We start from the raw sequence: 18122 nt of genomic DNA on the forward strand, positions 1-18122 counted from the left end.
ATTTAAAAAAAGATTCTAGGAAAAGTTTTAAAAATGTATGTTTGCCATGTTTCCATTAATTTTTTTTTCACTTTTGGGTTCGACCTCCTATGCTCAAAACTAATACGCAATCTAAATGTGCAGCTCAGGGAACATGTTTTGACCCACCAGCATAAGACCTATCAGAGTTCCTAAGCTCCGATCCACTGCTTGACAGATGTTGTATAAAGCGCAGCCCTACTCTAGAGTACTTGGACATCACAATCTCCGAGATCAATGGGCAACTATTGCTAAGGCACTCACTGCAAGACTACCAAGTTTACTCTCTGAAAAGGGAGGGTTCAGTTTTCAAGAAAATCCTAAAGGTTGTTTCAGTCTTTTGAACTATTTCATGCAATTTGTTTTTTTACACCACTCATTTTCTTTCCTTTATATCTGGCATATCCCCCATTTTGCACAAGGGGCGAGGAATCTTCAATTACACCTCAATTCCTGCCAGATCTTTCTTCCATACCCCACCACATCAGACTGTGCAACCCTCCATCCCCTTTCTCTCAGTGAGCAGTTCTACCATTTTGAGCCTTTCCATTTTTCCACACTTCTTCCTTTTGAGATCTTCTCTTGTTTGCCGTCTCCCTGAGGCTCTGTTACTCCTCCTTATTTTTATGTGGATATTATATTCTTTGTCCTAATATTTGTGAGCTAACATTTCCCCTTTTAACCTGTGCACTCCAAAGAATCATTGGGCTTCGCCTCTTGAAATGTCTCACCAAGGAACCCAATTCAACTTCAATGTCTCCCCTCTCTGTGCTGTTATTTTTGGGACATTTACTTTTGTCGACTCTTTAATGGACTTTCCCTCTCCCATCATCAAAATTCCTTAACAGGGATGTACAACTCATTTATTCTTTTAGAAAATAAAATTTTTAATCGATGTTCAGAATACATTCATCTCCTGCTGGGCCTACCATGTTCCCACTTCCATAAACAGTGGCCTTTTTCTTCAACCTATTGTCTTTAGATCTTCCTGTCTCACCCTAACCCTTCGGTTGTACCCACATAAGAAGTTCACTATACAACAGTATATTGGAGATGGAATTCTTACAGAAAACAAACCATTCTATCTGCAGCGCATAAACCTTATAAAGGTAGTTGGGGCTGGAGAAGAGAGGGCATGTGGGGAACAGTGCGACACTGCCTTAATTGGCTTCTCTTTATGCAATAAATACAGAAAGAGATGGATCAGGTAGAGGGAGAAAGAGCTGGAGGGCACGGATTTCCCTCCCTACGTGCAGGTCCATTCCATATTTCTCAACAATGTCTACCCTGAAAAGCCTCCTGGGTTTCCTTCCAATTCTCATCCCACTTTCCTTGAATTCTGAAGGATGAAGCCTGGTGTGCCTTTCCATGTCCCGTTGAATATTGCAGCAAGTTCCAAATGGGCACCATGCTTACAGCTGCCATCACTTGCCTGTGATGTCAATAACATCATCATCTTTGCCTTCATCTTCGCTGGAACCCAAGTCAGACACTTCACCAAGCTCTGTGTTGCCAGAACCCTGGGGCTGCAGAGAAGTGCCACTTCCTGGGTAACCCGCGTGAGGCAACATATAACCCGGATAGGCAGGTGCCATGTTCCGGGGGAGATTGCTCGGCAGAACAGGATTTTGGAAGGGGCTAAACATTCTTGCATCAGGAAGGAGTGGCTGGGAAAAGGGAAGAGAGTAACTGGGCAGCATTCCTGCCAATGTAGGGTTCAGCATAAATGGTGGGAGACTGGCAGAGGCTGAGGTAGCAGCAGATGAGCTGGGGTTGCCGGCTGTCAGAAGAGGGTCTGTAGTCCCAGGAAATGCCAGATGGGAGTCACCAAGCATGTGAGGCAGCTGGTAGTACGAGGAGCTAGAGTTGCCGTACATCTGGTTAGCAAGTGGTGCAAAAGGGTTGTTTATGTTATGGTTCAGAGAGACAGATGGCATTGCATAACCACTAGGCACAGAATACCCGTGGTCATAGGACTGATGTTTGCTCTGCTGCCTCCCAGCATGCTCCTCAACTGAAGGTGACAGAGACTTTCTTTTTTTCCCTCGTAGGTCCAATGCCAAAAGGCTGTCGCTGGCACCGGAGAGGGAAGATGACGAAATAGGTTGATTCATACATTGGATTGAAAGTCGATGAGAAGATGAATTGCTACTATTGTTGGCCTGAATAGAGCTGACAGATGATCCATGGTGTGTTTCATGTGTGGTAGCTGCTTCTGCGTACTGCTGCAGCTCATTGAGGATCTGGGGGCTGTCCGGTGAGAGTGGCCGGGAGAGATCCTCAGTATTGTCGGCTGTGGGAGATGAAACACTGTGTCTACCATTGCTTGTAGATTCGACAGAAGGACCCTGGGAACCTGTGAGTAGGAGACACAAAGACATTCACAATGAAAGAGGGGACAACAGAAGCATTGTAAAACTTGTAGCTAGAAACTCAACAGACAAACACACAAACAAACCTAAAAATTAGCTCTTTTGTTTAGGAAAAACATTTTTGCTGGTAAGTGATAGTCTGTGGCAGATTAATACTATTTTACAGACTAGGCATCTCTATAGACTGATATTTCATAGAGTGAAATGTACTATAAGTTGAATAAGATATTTCAAACAAGCCAAATTTGGTAGCAGAGCGTATATGGTTCAGGCTGCCCCAGCCTATAAGCCTTAATATGATTAAATTTGGGCTGAAGTTAAAACCTATGGCTTTCACAGTGCAGTCCATGCATGCCTTTGCTCACAGCTGGATACATATTTTCTCATTTAGACTGAATTCTCAGTGCCAAAATGTAGTGTGTGCCAATTACACACTTGATAAATGCCAAGCATAAACATTTGGGAGATTCCATCTTGTGTCCTATATGCTCTCGATGCAAGATAATGTGACATACACTGTAAGCATCTGTTCGTAGTGTCTAGTACTGTAGACTCACATGCTCTACATATTATTGCCATTTAGTGTTGGGCTTGGATGTGTGCAAGAAGTCTTTCATCGACTAGTCTTTAGAATCACAAGAAACAGTGACTCCTCTTTAGCTGGCAATGTGCATAGGCATCAACTCTATGTTAGATTGTTATCCGCAAAGCAGATCAGAGTAGTATGGAATTGTGAGTTGTAGGAAAGTGTGCCTTTTTGACAGGGTCATCCACACTTTTAGCCTGATATTTGTTTCAGTTTGGACAGCAGGTGCACTAGGTTTCTGCTAACCGGGTCCTAAGTGCCGGATCTCTTTCCCTAAACTGTTCAATTGTTCCCCCAATTGGCAATACCTTTGACATCCCTGTAAGTCCCTAGTAAATGGTACCCTAGGTACCTATGGCATGGGTACTAAAGAGGGTCCCTAAAGACTGCAACATGTATTGTGGTGCCCTAAGGGACCCCCTCAGCTGACTCATACAGACTGCCATTGCAGGCTGCATGTCTTGGTACAGACAAAAGTGATAACACGTCATTGCACACAGCTCTGTGTGCCATGCCTGAAGACACTGCACACAGTATAGGTGTGTTTCCACTAAAGCAGGCCTTCCAGCCCTAAGGCAGGGTACACTATAGTACATAAGTGGACATATCTGCATGAGCAGATATGCTATTGTGCTGGTCAGTTCAATTACTGCCATTCCAAGTGACCAGGTAAGCCATTTTAAGTACATGTGGTGGGCACTGGTAATAAATCGAGTTCCACAGCTACATGATGGCTTCACTGAAACCAAAGATGTTTGTCATCCAACATGTTGTATTAAGAAACGCACACCGATTCCAGTGATGGATTCATTAATACAGGAGCCCAGAGGTAAAACCTACCACCTACTAGTGTGCTGGCTAACTTGTTCCGACTAGCCTGCAACCACATTTGAGTTTCTGACCCCAGGGGTGAGGGTGAGGGCCCACGCTCTCAGTAGGTCAGGCACAAAGCCTGTCCGGCAGAGGGTGTTTACACCCCCTCTAACATGATGACCTGAGAAGTAGCATTCCAAGGCAGGGAGCTTCAAAGAGCCCCCTGTCATTGGTTTACATGCCTGGCTTTCCTCAGATGTGAGGGGATGTCAACCTACCTTAGTAGTCAGAGAGGAATGTCCACCCTCAGGCTAGTTCAACCCCTAAGGTGGGCTAACTGATGTGGATGCATCATTTTAAAGTCTGCCATCTTTGTGATAGTCATGCCCACTTCCAAAAGGACATGGTCATAGGGGACATAGTGACCCAGGGTGAGTAACCCATTGGACACTACCCTACACTCTTCTAACAACCCTAAATTTAGTATTTAGGGGAGACCCTGGTACAAGGAAATCAGAACCTGCTGACCTGCAAGAAGACAGACAAACCCTGAAGAGTTGCAAAAGCAATAACAAAAGACCAGCAACTGACTTGGCGTCAACATTGTCGGCCGGCCAGCCTGCTGTCCTCGACAATTGCACCAAAGACAACTCATCCTGCAGCTGCTGTGCCTCTAAAAGCCTGGGATGACTTCCAGTATTCACCCAAGACACAGGAACTCCAGTGGCAAGCAAGCAGAAGAACTGAGAAGACTCCGGTTTGCCAAACACCTGACACCGGAAAGCACCACTGCACCTGTGCCCCCTAGCTCGAGTTGAAGTGGGCCAAAGGTGTCAGCATGGTCTCCAGAGTCAAAGCCAACCTGGGTTTGCCAACTGTAGACTTCCTAACGTCACCTGCAGCCTCTTTGTGCATGCTCCGTATACCAAGAGTATCTTCGGTGAGTGAAACCACACGTCTCAGGACACCTCTGCACCCGGCTGCCCCAGTGTGAGGAGAAGAGGACCAAGGTGTCTTCACGTCTCTGAGCATCGCAAGACCCCTGCCCCCTATTTGATTCAGCAGGGCTGACCCCCAAGTCCAAACCTGCAGACTCTTTTTAACTGGAACGAACCCCATGGACTTCATCAAGGGACCCAATGCTGTATTGCACCTCTACTGCCGAGGTGACCTGTTGGTGTTGCCTTGGACCCTACTTCAGAAATTGCACGAAGTGTCGACTTTTTAATAGTGTAAATATTTCTAACTGGAAACAAACTTACTCGATAGTGACGATTTTGGTGCCTAAATATATATATAAAGATATGTCATTTTTAAAATTTGGTGTGGATCTCCTTATTGAGTCGTGTGATCCATTTATAGACTGTGTGTACACTGTCAATGTCTAACACGCCTCTCTGATAAGCCTATGGCTGCTCGACCACCCTACTCCCTAAAAGAGAACCTTGGGATTGCTAGAGCAAGCTCCTGTTAACTTACACGGGATACATGGACTATTTGCGCAGTATACCTCTTGTTGGTATACTATATAAAGAGTCAGCTTCCTACATGAGTGCACATTAAATCATGCACATATGTATTGCACAAAAAGGATAATGACTTAAGGAGAAAAGAGAACTGTGATCAGAGCCAAACGTGCCTGGAGAGGAGGGTGGGTGCATGTGAATCTACATCACTACATGTTACAAACAGCTGCTTACAAGGTAAGTAATATTTTCCATTTCTTAGTATGTGTTGCTATAGATACGCATGTTCTTCTGAGACTGCAAAGCAGGACCCTCAATAAGCAGAGACTAGCGTGTGGATGATTGTACACGTAATTGCATTTATATAATGCTTACTACACCAGACGAGGCATCAAATCGCTTTTCAGCGAGTAGCACGTGTGAGAAAGTGGCTCTATAGATACTGGCCCAAAGTAAGGTACAGTGTGTATAGAGACCACAAACCCCAGAGGTATAACAGAGGTTATAGTCAGGCTGACCTTACTCTCAAAAGTGGTAGCTCGGTTGAGCAGTATGGCAGTACCAGACAACAGTGTTAAGTATTTGTTGTACACACTCAGTCAGCAAAAGGTTTCACACACTCAAGGACTAAACTCCAGGCCAATTGTTTTTATATCAAAAGATATAGTTGTTTTATTTTTAGAACCAACAGGTATCAAAATATACTTTTCTCAATTATGAGTGATATCAGGTAATTACTTTGCAGAAAGGTAATAACTTTGCAAACACAATAGGTACAGGGATTGCAGTAGGCAACACAATTCTAAACACAATTTAACATTGAGCTCAATGGGTTTGTCTACAAAAATGCAGTTGTAGATTACTTTTGTAATTCTAGGACTGGATCCTAGATTAAGTCCAGGGGTGTAAGCTGAAAACAGTTTAGTAAAAACGTTTTGGTTATTGCAATGCTTTTAATAGAATATAAAGGTATTTTAAAAGTTCACAATTAGAAACTTTTCAGTGAAAATCTAGCAATGTTATCCAACAGGAGAAAATTCAGGTTACAGGTAAAGTACGTTCTCGTTACTTTTGTAATCCAGTACTGGGCTCCTAGGTCCAGCACTGGGATCGCTACTTACGACAAATAAGTAATTACGTTTCAGTAGTTGGTACGATTTTTAAGGAATATTTCAAGTTTTCAAAAGTAGACACTTGGAAGAAATTTCACAGAAAAGCAGACAATGGGTTCCTATGGAGAAAATTCAGGTTACAAGTAAACCCGGTTAGGATTACTGTTGCGGTTCAGTACTGGGCTACAAGGTACAGTACTGGCTTCTCTCCTGATCACAGGTAGTACTTCGGTATTCGGCCAATTTTATAGGAATATTTTAGAGCTTCAAAACTTCACACTTAGAAGATTTTTCGAGTCAAACCAGTCAATGTTATCCTATGGCAGGAAAGTGAGTTATCGGTTTCCAGGTGAGTACTCGTCCAGTGAAGTCAAGGTTCTGGGCATAGACTCAGGGGTCCCCCAGAGTCAGGTAGGTACAGTTGGTACACCCTCCTTCCTGACGTAGGGTTTCCCGCCAGAGTGGGGGGTCAGAACCGGTGGGGGCCAGTTGCTGGGTACAGCAAATGGTCTGGAGAAGCTCACAGACGAGGCAGGCCTTTAAAGCTTCCCCCTGCCCATCCTGGGGGAATAGACCTAGCACCTCGCCCAGGATGTGCATTGTTGCAGGCCCAGGAGAGCGGGGGCTCTCCACCCAGGGGTCCAGCAACATGTCTGCTGTGTGGCAGCCTAGGCAGCCTCTCGGTCCAGATGTGGATTGTAGGTTAGCTTTCAGGGGGCATCTCTAAGATGCCCTCTGGTGCATTTTACTTTAAATCTCACACTGGCATCCGTGCGGGTTTAATGTCCTGAGAAGTTTGATACCAAACTTCTCAGTCTTCAGTGAAGCCATCATTGTGCTTTGGAGTTCGTAATGTCGACCTCCCAGCACCATATACTCTTAATGGCAGCACTGCACTTACACTGCCCAGGAATGGCCCTCGGTACTGTAAGGGCACAGGGCTCATGGACCTGTGCCCACACCACTGGCATAGGGCACCCAGCTAGAGGGGTGACTGAGGTATGCCAGGGCAGTGGGCATGGCACACAGGGATGTGTGCCATGTCGACTCTTTGTTTAGTTCTGTACTTAGACACTCAGCCTGCAAATGCAGGGTGTGGGTGTCAGGGTACAGGGCCCCTAAGGGTGGCACAATAAGTGCTGCAGCCCTTAGGGGTCTTCTCTGGTCACCATGCCCTGGGTACCTAGGGTACAATTTACTAGGGGCTGACAGGTGGCCAGAGATGCCAATTGGGTTTTAGTTTCAACAGCTTTAGGGAAGGCACACAGGCCCATGGTACCTGGTTGCAGGAGCCCAGGGCACACTCAGTCAAAGCACATCAGCAGTTCAGCAAAAAGTGGGGGCATACCATGGAAGAAAGAGGGCACTTTCTCAGAGCACGCTACTCCAGAACCCAAAAAGGATCAATGGTGAATTAGTATAGGGAAATATGAAATTAATTTGAGCGGGGGGCACGTGATTCTGTTAGCTGGATTGAAAAGGATAGTGAAAATATAGAAAGTGTTTATTTGGAAATCACAGCAGTAAGAGGAGGGTTGTGTTGTACAAAGGAGAGATGGAAAGGGGGAAGAGTCTCTAGAAGTGGATTTGAGCGAAAAATTAGGTATCTGATGAGTGTAGGAAGGATTTATGCTATTTATTCATAAAGTTTTATATAGCGCAAACTAGATCCCATTGGACATCAGAGCGCTTTACATTAGGAAGGAAAGGAAGGACAATAATGAAAATACATCAACAGGTAGGGATAAAAACAAGCATGATCACAGATTACACGACAAGTGCCACAAGGAGGTCATATTAAACAATTGTACAACAGTAGCGAAGGAGGGGCATAATAGGTCATAAAGAAACGTAGTAGTAAATGATGGTACAATGGAAACATGAGAGAAGGTTATAGAAAGGCTTGTTTGGGAGATCTGATTAGTAAAATAGGTTTGAGATAATGCAAGGAGCAGTAGAGAAGGGAAGTCTTCAAAGGATTATTTTGGGGATCATAGTAGTAGAATGGGGTTTGGGATGAGTCAGAGAATTTAGATAGATGATATATTGATAGGTATAGGGTGAGAAATAAGGTCGAGCATGTGCCTGGAATGAAGTTCTTAGGACCGTCTGGCCAACTGATTCCTGTTGCCGGGATAGAACATCCACATAATAGTGCTTAGTAAATGTGTGGGGTTGGCTTGCATATGTCAACTAGGGGAATGTTCACCAAGAAGGCCATAGTAGCAGCATTCTTTAGGGCAGAGTTGCCCTAGGTGTAATTGGGGGAGTTCTCTTGACTTTAAGAAATAACAAGACTGAATACAGTTAACTGCACATCTATAAATCCCAGCTTTGAAAATAGCCTGCCCCTGGTGAGGCTTTGTAAAGGCTATGAACAATTGGTCAGCCATGCAAAAAAGTTTACTACTTTCTATGGAATAGCTTAGGATGTAATAGAGGCTCCAAAGTGATCTCTTTATCAAAGATGAACCTCCACTTCCATGACAAAGTCTTTGTTTGCTTTGGTGGAAACTTTGTAATGATTTTGTGTATTTGGGGATGTATGAACGGACGTTTCTGTAAAACATCAAGCCTTTCCTGCAGGCATGGGAAGTCTTCGCAGCCTGCCGCCAGGAGAGCCGAGTGGTCTCTTGGAGCCAGCAGTGGTTTCAATGTCAATTTTCAATTCAATGTCAAAACATTTTCAATGTCAATTTTCAAGCGCTAAGAGACCTGGCGGTGATTTAGCACTATAAAAATCGCAAATAACATAACATAACATAACATTTTTGGTGCTGAGGTTTCTGTGTCAATGGAGATTTTGGTGCTGATGCAAGTTTTGATGCTGGCGCTGAATGCCCTTTTGACTTCACAGGCATGATCAGAATCTTCTTCCTTAAAGGACGGTTGGTTCGATGCCTGAAGGAGAGAACGTTTTTGGCTCAGAAGTCTTTGGTCAGTGCAGACTAAGGCCCGAAGACCGTGGTGACCTGGATCACTGTCTTTTAGGTATGGGCTCGAAGCCCAGTCCCTATGGTGTTCATGCTCGGCCTCTGGCGGTTGGGCTGGATCAAACTGAGTTTTGAAGGGAAAGGTAATCACTGTTGACAGTTTCGCCAATCTGCAAGGCACTTGTGTGCTACTGTTGTTCCTCCTCTGACTCGCAGGAGAAGCCTTCCTCATCCTTCCTCTAGGCTTGGAGATGACTGTAGGAGCTGTGCTTCTCAGGTCTGGCTTTTTCTTTCTCCTCTGCATCGACATGCTCCTTGAAGGCATCGGGGGTGCCGTCAGACTCCTGACTCTGCATCCTCCGATGGACACACCAACGCTCATGGCAGAACCGAAGTGACTTTTTGGACTAAAAGGCGAGGCAGACCTTGCACGTTGTTTTGTCGAGGTCAGGGGAGAGACAGCAATAGCAGACCTGATGGTGCTTGCTCCACAGAAATTTAGAGTAGCACTGAGGAAAGTATTGAAAGGGTGTCCTTTCCAGTACCGTTGACAAATTCTAGCTAATTAAACTTATGGGACAAGGGGCACAAGCTCCGAAGAGGGACTAAGGCCCCGAAGGTGAGCCATCGAAGGTCAGTGTTCGCTACACTGCTTTGGCGCAGAAACAGAATGGTTGCTGTGTGGAATGTTTTCCGGTGCTACCGGAGTCAATTCACAAAATCGGCAAGAAGGAAAGTGCTTTGGGCTCCAAACTCAAAGCCCTTTGGTACACATCCGAACCAGATGGCTGGAAAAAACACAATCTAATAGGATCGGTGCCCATGCACATAGCCAGCTAAGGGGGAGTCACTATACATAGTCACTCAAAACATTTCTTAGAAGAAAAAATTGCAAACGTCTGAAATCAACACTAGATGGCAGGAAAATGCATAGCAAGTGTATCTACTGTAACATATGCTACAAACTTAATCTTTCTAGTCAGGGCCAAAACTAAGATTCAAATCTTTGGAATGACTATGCCGTGCTGACTGTCAAATTGTGCAAATCTGTGGTTTCTTGGAATCTGTGTTGAACTTTTTTTTTTTTGATTACTCAACCTCCTAAAACATTCTCCCTTTTTCCTCCTATTTCGCTTGCATCTCCTTCTTTACCTATCTTTTTTAATCTGCTGCTGTAACCCACTCTTTTCCTGCTCTCCGCATCCAACCTTGAGGGGGGCCTGTTCTTAGCCCACATGTGCCTCATCTCTTCCCCTGGCTGCCCCCCCCCTTTTTCCATTACCTATCCCCATTTCTTTTGCTAACAATCTGCCGTGTGATTGGGCACTGTTCTTACCTCAGCTTTGTCTCCTTTTGACCTCTTCTCATACTCCTTGCCTCCCACCATTTTCCTTCACATTGCCCTTTCGATCCCAGAAGGACCCTATAGGTAATTAACAAACAAATGACTTGCCTTTGGTGGTAGAGACTATCTAACCGCAGATTCCTCACGTTAGAATATTACACTGGCATCGGATTGGTTCCGGAAACGTTTTTAAGCAGTACCTTTGCTCGCCAGCAGGTAGCTCCGACAGCTATGCGCTGACGAAGGCCGCACCGGATGTGATGTGCATAGGCCCAAATAGGCTCCAACCATAGACATTTAAATAAGTTACTTTCATACTCTTCCCCGCCCACAGATGCGGAACCAAAAACAATTGGCAGTGTGCAGATTCCTAGACTGAGACATTTTTAGATGCCAAGGCCAGGGTCTGTGTGGAGTATGAAGTCAGAGTCTCTACTTGAAACGGTATTACCAAAGGTGAGTAACTTGTTCTTCTGATAGAGACTTCTATTTGTAGATTCCTCACCTTAAAATAGACCCTAAAGTAATACATGCAAGGAGGGGTGAGGGGCAAAAAAAAAGTTGTTTGGGTGAGCAATTGCAGAGTACAGCTGTACAGACGTTCAAACAGGTAACACATAAGCAATGTAAAATCAAATTCAGGTCCCATTGTGGCGTAATAAAAGGAGAAGGGGGAGACAAATGCTGCAGCCCTTTCAAAAAAAGCATCACAATGAGGGATTTGAAGAGTGACGGATGATCTGGCAACAGCAAAAAACCTGAGAGGGCCGAAAGATACCTCTAAAGAGTGCCAAAAGCAAAGCCATGCTGGGCCAGGAACGCAAACAAAATGACCAAGTTACTTTACTTCAGTAACGCTATATCTGTAAGAAACAGTTAGTGATAGATTCCTTACCTTAGAATTACCCCCAGGCGTCAGACTGGATCGGGAAAGTTTGTCAGCAGTACCTCTGCGCGTCGGTAAGTGTTGTTGTGCGGCTCCGCATACGTTGTTGGCTTCGTAGTCGCCGAGAAGACGTCGTCGGAGCTACTTAGTCGCGCCCATGCGTGCCGATGTCGGTTCTGTACACGACTTTCCGTGCCAGGAACTCAGAGCCATGCAAGATACTGACCACTGGTGCATTGAAACTAGGGCCCTGAAAGGGATGACTTCAACCCTAGAAATCAGTTTGCAGACGGGAAGGGTGGGTGGGGCGGTAAGGAATCTATCACTAACTAATGTTTCTTACAGATATATTGTTACCGAAAGTAACTTGTTCATCTGAAAGAAACAGGTTAGTGATAGATTCCTTACCTTAGAATAGATACCCCAGGAATACCAACCCCGGTGGTGGGTCTGCGAACCAAGATCACACCAGAAAGTCATAGAGAACAGAACGGTCAAATAAGCAGTCTCTCCGGACTTGACTGTTAAGGCAATAATGCTTAGTAACAGTGTGCAGCGAGGCCCACATGGCTGTCTGACAGATGTCTTGCAGGGGGACACCACGTGCCAATGCAGTAGTAGCTGCCGTCGCCCTTGTAGAATGGGCGAGCAACCCCACTAGAGGTTCCGCTTTAGCCAGAGAATAACGGGCCTTGATATACAAGATGACCCAGCAGGAAGATAGTCCTCTTGTGTACAGCCCAGTCTTTCTTGGCACCTACGTAGCCAACAATGAGCTGGTCATCCACCCGCAACGATTTAGGTTGAATGAGAGATCACGTTTTGGGTCCAGACGGTGGAGCCTCTCTTCCTCTCTGGAAGGGTGCGGAGGCGGAAAGAAAGTGGGCAAGGTGATAGTTTGCCCGATGTGGAAAGCAGTGACAACCTTTGGCAAGAAGGAAGGGTGAGTGCAAAGCACAACCTTATCCGGATGAACCGACAGAAAGGGAGGCTTACAGTAAAGAGCCTGGAGCTCACTCACGCGCCTAGCGGAGGTGATGGCAACCAGGAAAGCAGTCTTCAAAGTCGGTAAACACAGAGGACAGTTGTGAAGTGGCTCAAAAGGAGCGTGCATCAAATAAGTAAGAACTCGATTCAAGTCCTACTGCAGCATACCAAACTGTATAGGAGGGAAAAGGTGTGTAATGCCTTTGAGAAATCTATTTACAACAGGGGACTTGAAAAGAGAGGGCTGATCAGAGAGCTTGAGAAAGGCTGAAATCGCAGAAAGATAGCCCTTAATAGTGTCCAGAGCAGAGCCCTGCTGGGCCTGAGAAAGAAGGAACAAAAGGACTTGTGAAAGAGGGGCAGAAAGGGGATTCACAGCCTTCGCTGTGCACCATGCCACAAATTTGTTCCACCTGCAGGCGTATACCGATTTAGTGGAGGGACGCCTGGCTGCCAGAATATCATCACAGGCTTAAGGTGGCAAGTCAAATGGAATCAACTGTCGCCGCCCAGTCTCCACGCATGTAGGTGGAGGCTAGACCGGTTCGGGTGGAGTACCGTCCCTTGCTGCTGCAACAGAAGATCCTCCCGAAGAGGCAGTCGGATCGGGGGATCCATGCTCATACTGAGTAGCTCGGGATACTAAACACTTCGAGCCCAGTCTGGGGCCACAAGAATAACTTGGGCCTGGTTGCGCCTGATCTTCTTCAGCACTTTGGGTAGAAGTGGTATAGGGGGAAAGGCGTACAATAGAACGCAGCTCCACTTGTGACGAAAAGCGTTGCGGAGCGAGTGCCACCATGGAAATTCCAACGTGCAGAAGAGTTGACATTGTGCGTTCTCTTCGGTGGCGAATAGATCTAACCAAGGCTCTCCCCACTGTTGAAAGAGTTATTGCTCCACCTCCGAGTGCAGAAGCCATTCATGATCCATTATGCACCTGCTGCTGAGTTTGCCCGTCCTGGCGTTTAAGGACCTGCCAAGAGTTGAGCCGTCAAGGAAATGCCTTGAGCCATGTCCAGAGATGCAGAGCCTCCTTACATAGGGTCCACAACCCCACCCGCCTTGCTTGTTGCAATACCACATGGCAGTGGTGTTGTCTGTGTACACCTGCGCAACTCTCCCCTCGACAGAGGGAAGGAATGCCTTCAGTTCAAGTAGGATCGCCTGGAGCTCCAGAAAGTCAATATGGAGCCTGGACTCCACTGGAGACCAGAGGCCTCTGAGCTTTGCCTCTCTCATATGGCCGAGCCTCCTTACATAGGGTCCACAACCCCACCCGCCTTGCTTATTGCAATACCACATGGCAGTGGTGTTGTCTGTGTACACCTGCACAACTCTCCCCTCGACAGAGGGAAGGAGTGATTTCAGTTCAAGTAGGACCGCCTGGAGCTCCAGAAAGTCAACTTGGACTAATTCCCTATACTAACTTTTAAATCTATGTCCCAGTAATCAAATAATAAAAAAATGTTGGATACACTGAAAACATTTTTAATCCTTCACCACCATTTAATTTATCCTCACTGCACGCCTGAACTCACAAGAAAACCCGCTCCGCAGTAGACCTGGCGTCGAAGCACACTAAAGAGGCACTCTGCCTCTTTAGTGGGGCCTGATGATGAAGCATTCAGAAAAGGGGGTGGTGATGAACAGAGTGTCTGAATTAAGCAGACCACTCTTACCCAGTCCAAAGATCAGGGCTTGATCCATCACCGTTTTTTAGCTCACTGCACCATCCCAGCTCAGAACCTGGCTACATGCAAATTAGTCTGTCCCTGGCCCAGTGCATCATGGGAACAGGGCAGACCAGACTACCAAGCCAATTCTTCACTGGAAAGGAGACAAGCTTCCGGGGACCGGGGTCTGGCATTTCAGCCGTCGTCGGCCCGGCTTGCTTGAACCCTGATGGTGCAGTGAGCAAGGGACTCGTGTCTTAAGCATGTCACCACCAGGTTGGTGAGTGAGGGCTTTATTAACTGACCTAAGTGAGGCCAGTTTCCTTTTTCTGTTGCTCCTTTTTTGTGGCTTTATGAATTCCATAGGACACTCTTTTCTTGTTTGGTAGACTTGTAAATGTAAATGTAAATGTAATGGTGTCTTGTAAAGCGCATGTATCACCCCGCCATGGGGTATCTCAGCGCTGTAACCGCTGGGGAACCCGTCCTGGCTTTCCCTGTGAGATGGTCTCTGCTGGGTATCTCCAAGGTGAAACCAGGCATCCCCGGCGTATGTGGGGGGCCGTTGTGGAGATAAGGCAAGCTAATGCCCAGAGTTGCCGAGTGTGATCCCTGGTTAGAGTTGGCACCGAGGCGAGAATTATCGAGTCCGCTGACCCTGGTGCACGACCCTGCCGCGTCGGGAATTGAACCCTGGTCCCAGGCCGTCCTCTGCTTCCGGGTCTGCCGCCTCCAACCAGTGAGCCACACCACTCCACTTAACCGGGGAATAAGAGTGTTCCATAACTCTCCCTATCTCTCTTTTTGTTGTAATACGTTGATGGAGAACCCCAGCAAATGCAGGAGGTCGGCCGTAGTCTGGAGGTGGGAGAATACTGCTGGGCGAGCCCGCCTTCAACAGCCAGTCGTCGAGATAGAGGAAGACTGAAAGACCTGATATACGCAGATGAGCTGGGACCACCACCATCACTTTTGTGTACACCCTAGGGGCGCTGGTAAGGCCGAAAGGGAGCACGGTGAACTGAAATTGCTTGTGGCCTACCGTGAAACTCAGGTAACGCCGGAGGGCCGACATACAAAAATAGGCGTCCTGCAGTCCAGCGCTACCATCCAGTCTCCAGGGTCGAGGGCAGACCGGAAGGAGACGTTCAAAATGTTAATACTAGCTCAGGTCCTGAGGAAGCAGTTGACGTTCTTGAGATCCAAGATAGGACTCGCAGACCTCTGTCCTTCTTGGGCACCAGAAAGTAGTGGGATTAGCAATCACGACCTACTTCTGGGGCAGGAACTCGCTCGATAGCTCCCTTGGCCAAGAGAGCCGTAACTTCTTGTTGGAGACAGGTAACATGATCCTCCGACATGCAATGGTACTTAGGAGGCATGGATGGAGGAGTAGTTTCGAAGGGGAGGGAGTAGCCCCTTCGGACGATCTGCAAAACCAACCTGTCCGACGTGATGGTGCGCCAGTGCCAATGGCGAATCCTGACACCCAATGATGATTGGTGGCTCTGAAAGGTCGGACTAGGAGGGTTTGAAGGCAGCTGGAGAAGGGGCGCCGGTGGACTGGCCCGTTCGCTGGCCCTCAGACCCACGTCGGTGGGTCCCTCATCACCGGCCACGCAGTGGCTGGACAGCTTGCGTCGGCCTGTGGTCCTGGGTGGAACGTGGCAGGGCACCCCATCTGTAGCCTCGAAAGGAGTGAAAAGCAGACTGTGGCGGGCGGAGAGGCCAAAGGACTTGGCCATAGCCCTGGACTCTATGAAACGCTCTAGCGTGTTGTCTGCTTTATCGCCGAACAGGCGACGGCCATCAAAAGGTATGTGCAGCAAGGTAGCCTGGACATCCCCGGAAAAGCCAGATGACCTCAGTCAGGCGTAGGGTTAAATGGCTACCAACATTGAAATCGTTCTGCCTAGTGAGTTGGCGGTGTCCAGTCACCATCTTATAGTAAACTTGCCAGCATCTCTCCCCTCGGCGACTGCACGGGAAAGCAAGGCCTGGGCATCATCCGGGCACTGTGGCAGCACCTGCACTACCGTATCCCACACAGAGTGGGTTTAATGGCCCAAGAGACATGCGTTTTTTACCGACTGCAGTCCCAAGCTGGGGGAAGACAACATCTTCCCAAGATGGTCCAGCTTTTTGGATTCTTTATCAGGTGGTGCGTTAGGGAATGTGCCTTTGGATGTAGAGGCTTGGACCACCAAGTTCTCAGGTGTAGGGTGTTAGGAGAGGAAAGAGGGGTCACTGGGGGAAGGTTCTTAGGCCACAGTTCCCTTGTAGCGTAATAACGATGCCTCTCATAGAAATGATGCTCCCAGCGTAGGAAGTGCGGCTGCCCAGGCGCTGCTGGTAATGCTAAAAAATGCCCCAGTGTCAATTACCAAGTAATTATGTCCCCGTAGGCCGGTCAGTGAAGGACGGTTCCCAGCCAAGCACAAAGCTCACACTCCAGGTACCCGGCCAACCCGCACTCCGCCCCCTTGCAGCAGCCTGGTTGCACTGAGGCGTTACCTGGGGTGGTGGTTGCGGGCGCGGGTGCGAGGGTCCTCTCCCCCTGGGGCCTCGGGCTCAGCAGGCGCTGCACGGGTGGGGGTCACGGCCACACAGCGCTCCTTTAGCACAGCGCTTAACAGTGCCTCCAAGTCCGGGGCAACGACGGAGCCTCCTGCCACGCAGCGCTTCGGTTCTCAGCGCTACACAGCGCGCTCCGGTCCCAGTGGCCTCAGGTCCAGTTTCAGTTGGCTTGCGCCAGAAGCAGAGGCAATCACAGAGCCCTCAGGAGGATCACGGGCAAGCAGTGCTGAGGGCAGGCACAGCGTTGCAGGTCAAATCTTGAGAGTGTTGTTGCTGTTCCAAAGGGCAGTCTTTAAAACGCTGTGGTCCAAGGACAGGTAGTTTCCTTTAGCTTAAAAAGGGTGAAGTCCCAAAAAGGCAATCTTTAAAAGGTTGAAGACTCTTTAAAATGTGGTTCAAAGAAAAGTAGTTCCTTTGGGATGTTGTGGAGACACTCTGGTGGTGATGTTGCAGTCTCCCATGCAGGGCAGGATCAGCAGACAGTAGGTCAGCTCAGCAGGTTGTGGATCAGCAGTTCCTTGGAGCAGTCAGCCTCCTTCCCAGTGGCAACCCTCTTGCTCAGCAGTCCTCAATCCAGCAGGGATTCTTCCAGGTTCAGCAGTGTAACAAAAATGAGAGGTCATGCCCCTCCCTTATATATTCTACAGTCCAGGGGCTAGAAAGTGGTGGAAGTCTCTGGAAGAGTCTGGGGGCAGGGGCTTCTGGAAGAGTCCAGGGAGTGCTGGTATGTTCCCTGCCTTCCCTGACCTAGCTGTCACAGTGACGAGAGACAGGCCGTTAAGGCTACAGTGGGCAGCCCATCACAGCTCATCCCAGGGAAGAAGGTGTGAATCACCACTCCCACCTCCCAACCCAGGCAGGCTATCAGTATGCAGAGGGGAGGGGGGAGTCTGCAGAGCCTAATCTAAGTGTAGGCAGGAAAAGGTCCACTTTATAAAAGTGGGATCCCTAGCGTAGTAATGCCCAAACCCTATATATCATTGGAAAGGGTTCCCCGCCCCAAGTCCAACAAGACCAAACATGACAGACTTTTTAGGTCCCTGTCAGAAGTTATCCCATAAGGGGAGGTTCCCAATATTAGCTTATGGAGGATTAGCCTTACTGCGGTAGCAGTGGCTTGAGGCAGATATGCCAGCCTCACAATGTTTTAGGGGAGAGCACCCGCACCTCTGCACTGTTTAGCAGTGGTAAGGCGCCCAGAGTCCTAAATCCAACAAAATGTAAGGTAAAAATGGGAGGCAAACAGGGCAAAAATGTAGGGAGACCACCCTAAGGCTAACAGGTCTAACATAGGCACAATTCGCATTGCCCTTATATAGCCATAGGATCCCGGTCCTTATTTAGGCATTAG

General features: G+C 47.7%; 1 protein-coding gene across 2 annotated transcripts in view; it reads right to left on the minus strand.

Moving 5' to 3' along the window:
- Nucleotides 1–880: 880 nt before the first annotated feature.
- RAD54L2 (RAD54 like 2) overlaps nucleotides 881–18122 on the minus strand; it is a 1034525-nt gene continuing 1017283 nt past the window's right edge. For both annotated transcript variants that reach the window (XM_086938836.1, XM_086938837.1), the window contains exon 22: nucleotides 881–2374. In XM_086938836.1, the coding sequence (XP_086794962.1) occupies nucleotides 1443–2374 (932 nt within the window). In that variant the 3' untranslated portion in view covers nucleotides 881–1442. The remainder of the gene's footprint in view (nucleotides 2375–18122) is intronic.

Source organism: Lissotriton vulgaris, chromosome 9, assembly GCF_964263255.1.
Source record: "Lissotriton vulgaris chromosome 9, aLisVul1.2, whole genome shotgun sequence".
Classification (NCBI taxonomy): domain Eukaryota; kingdom Metazoa; phylum Chordata; class Amphibia; order Caudata; family Salamandridae; genus Lissotriton; species Lissotriton vulgaris.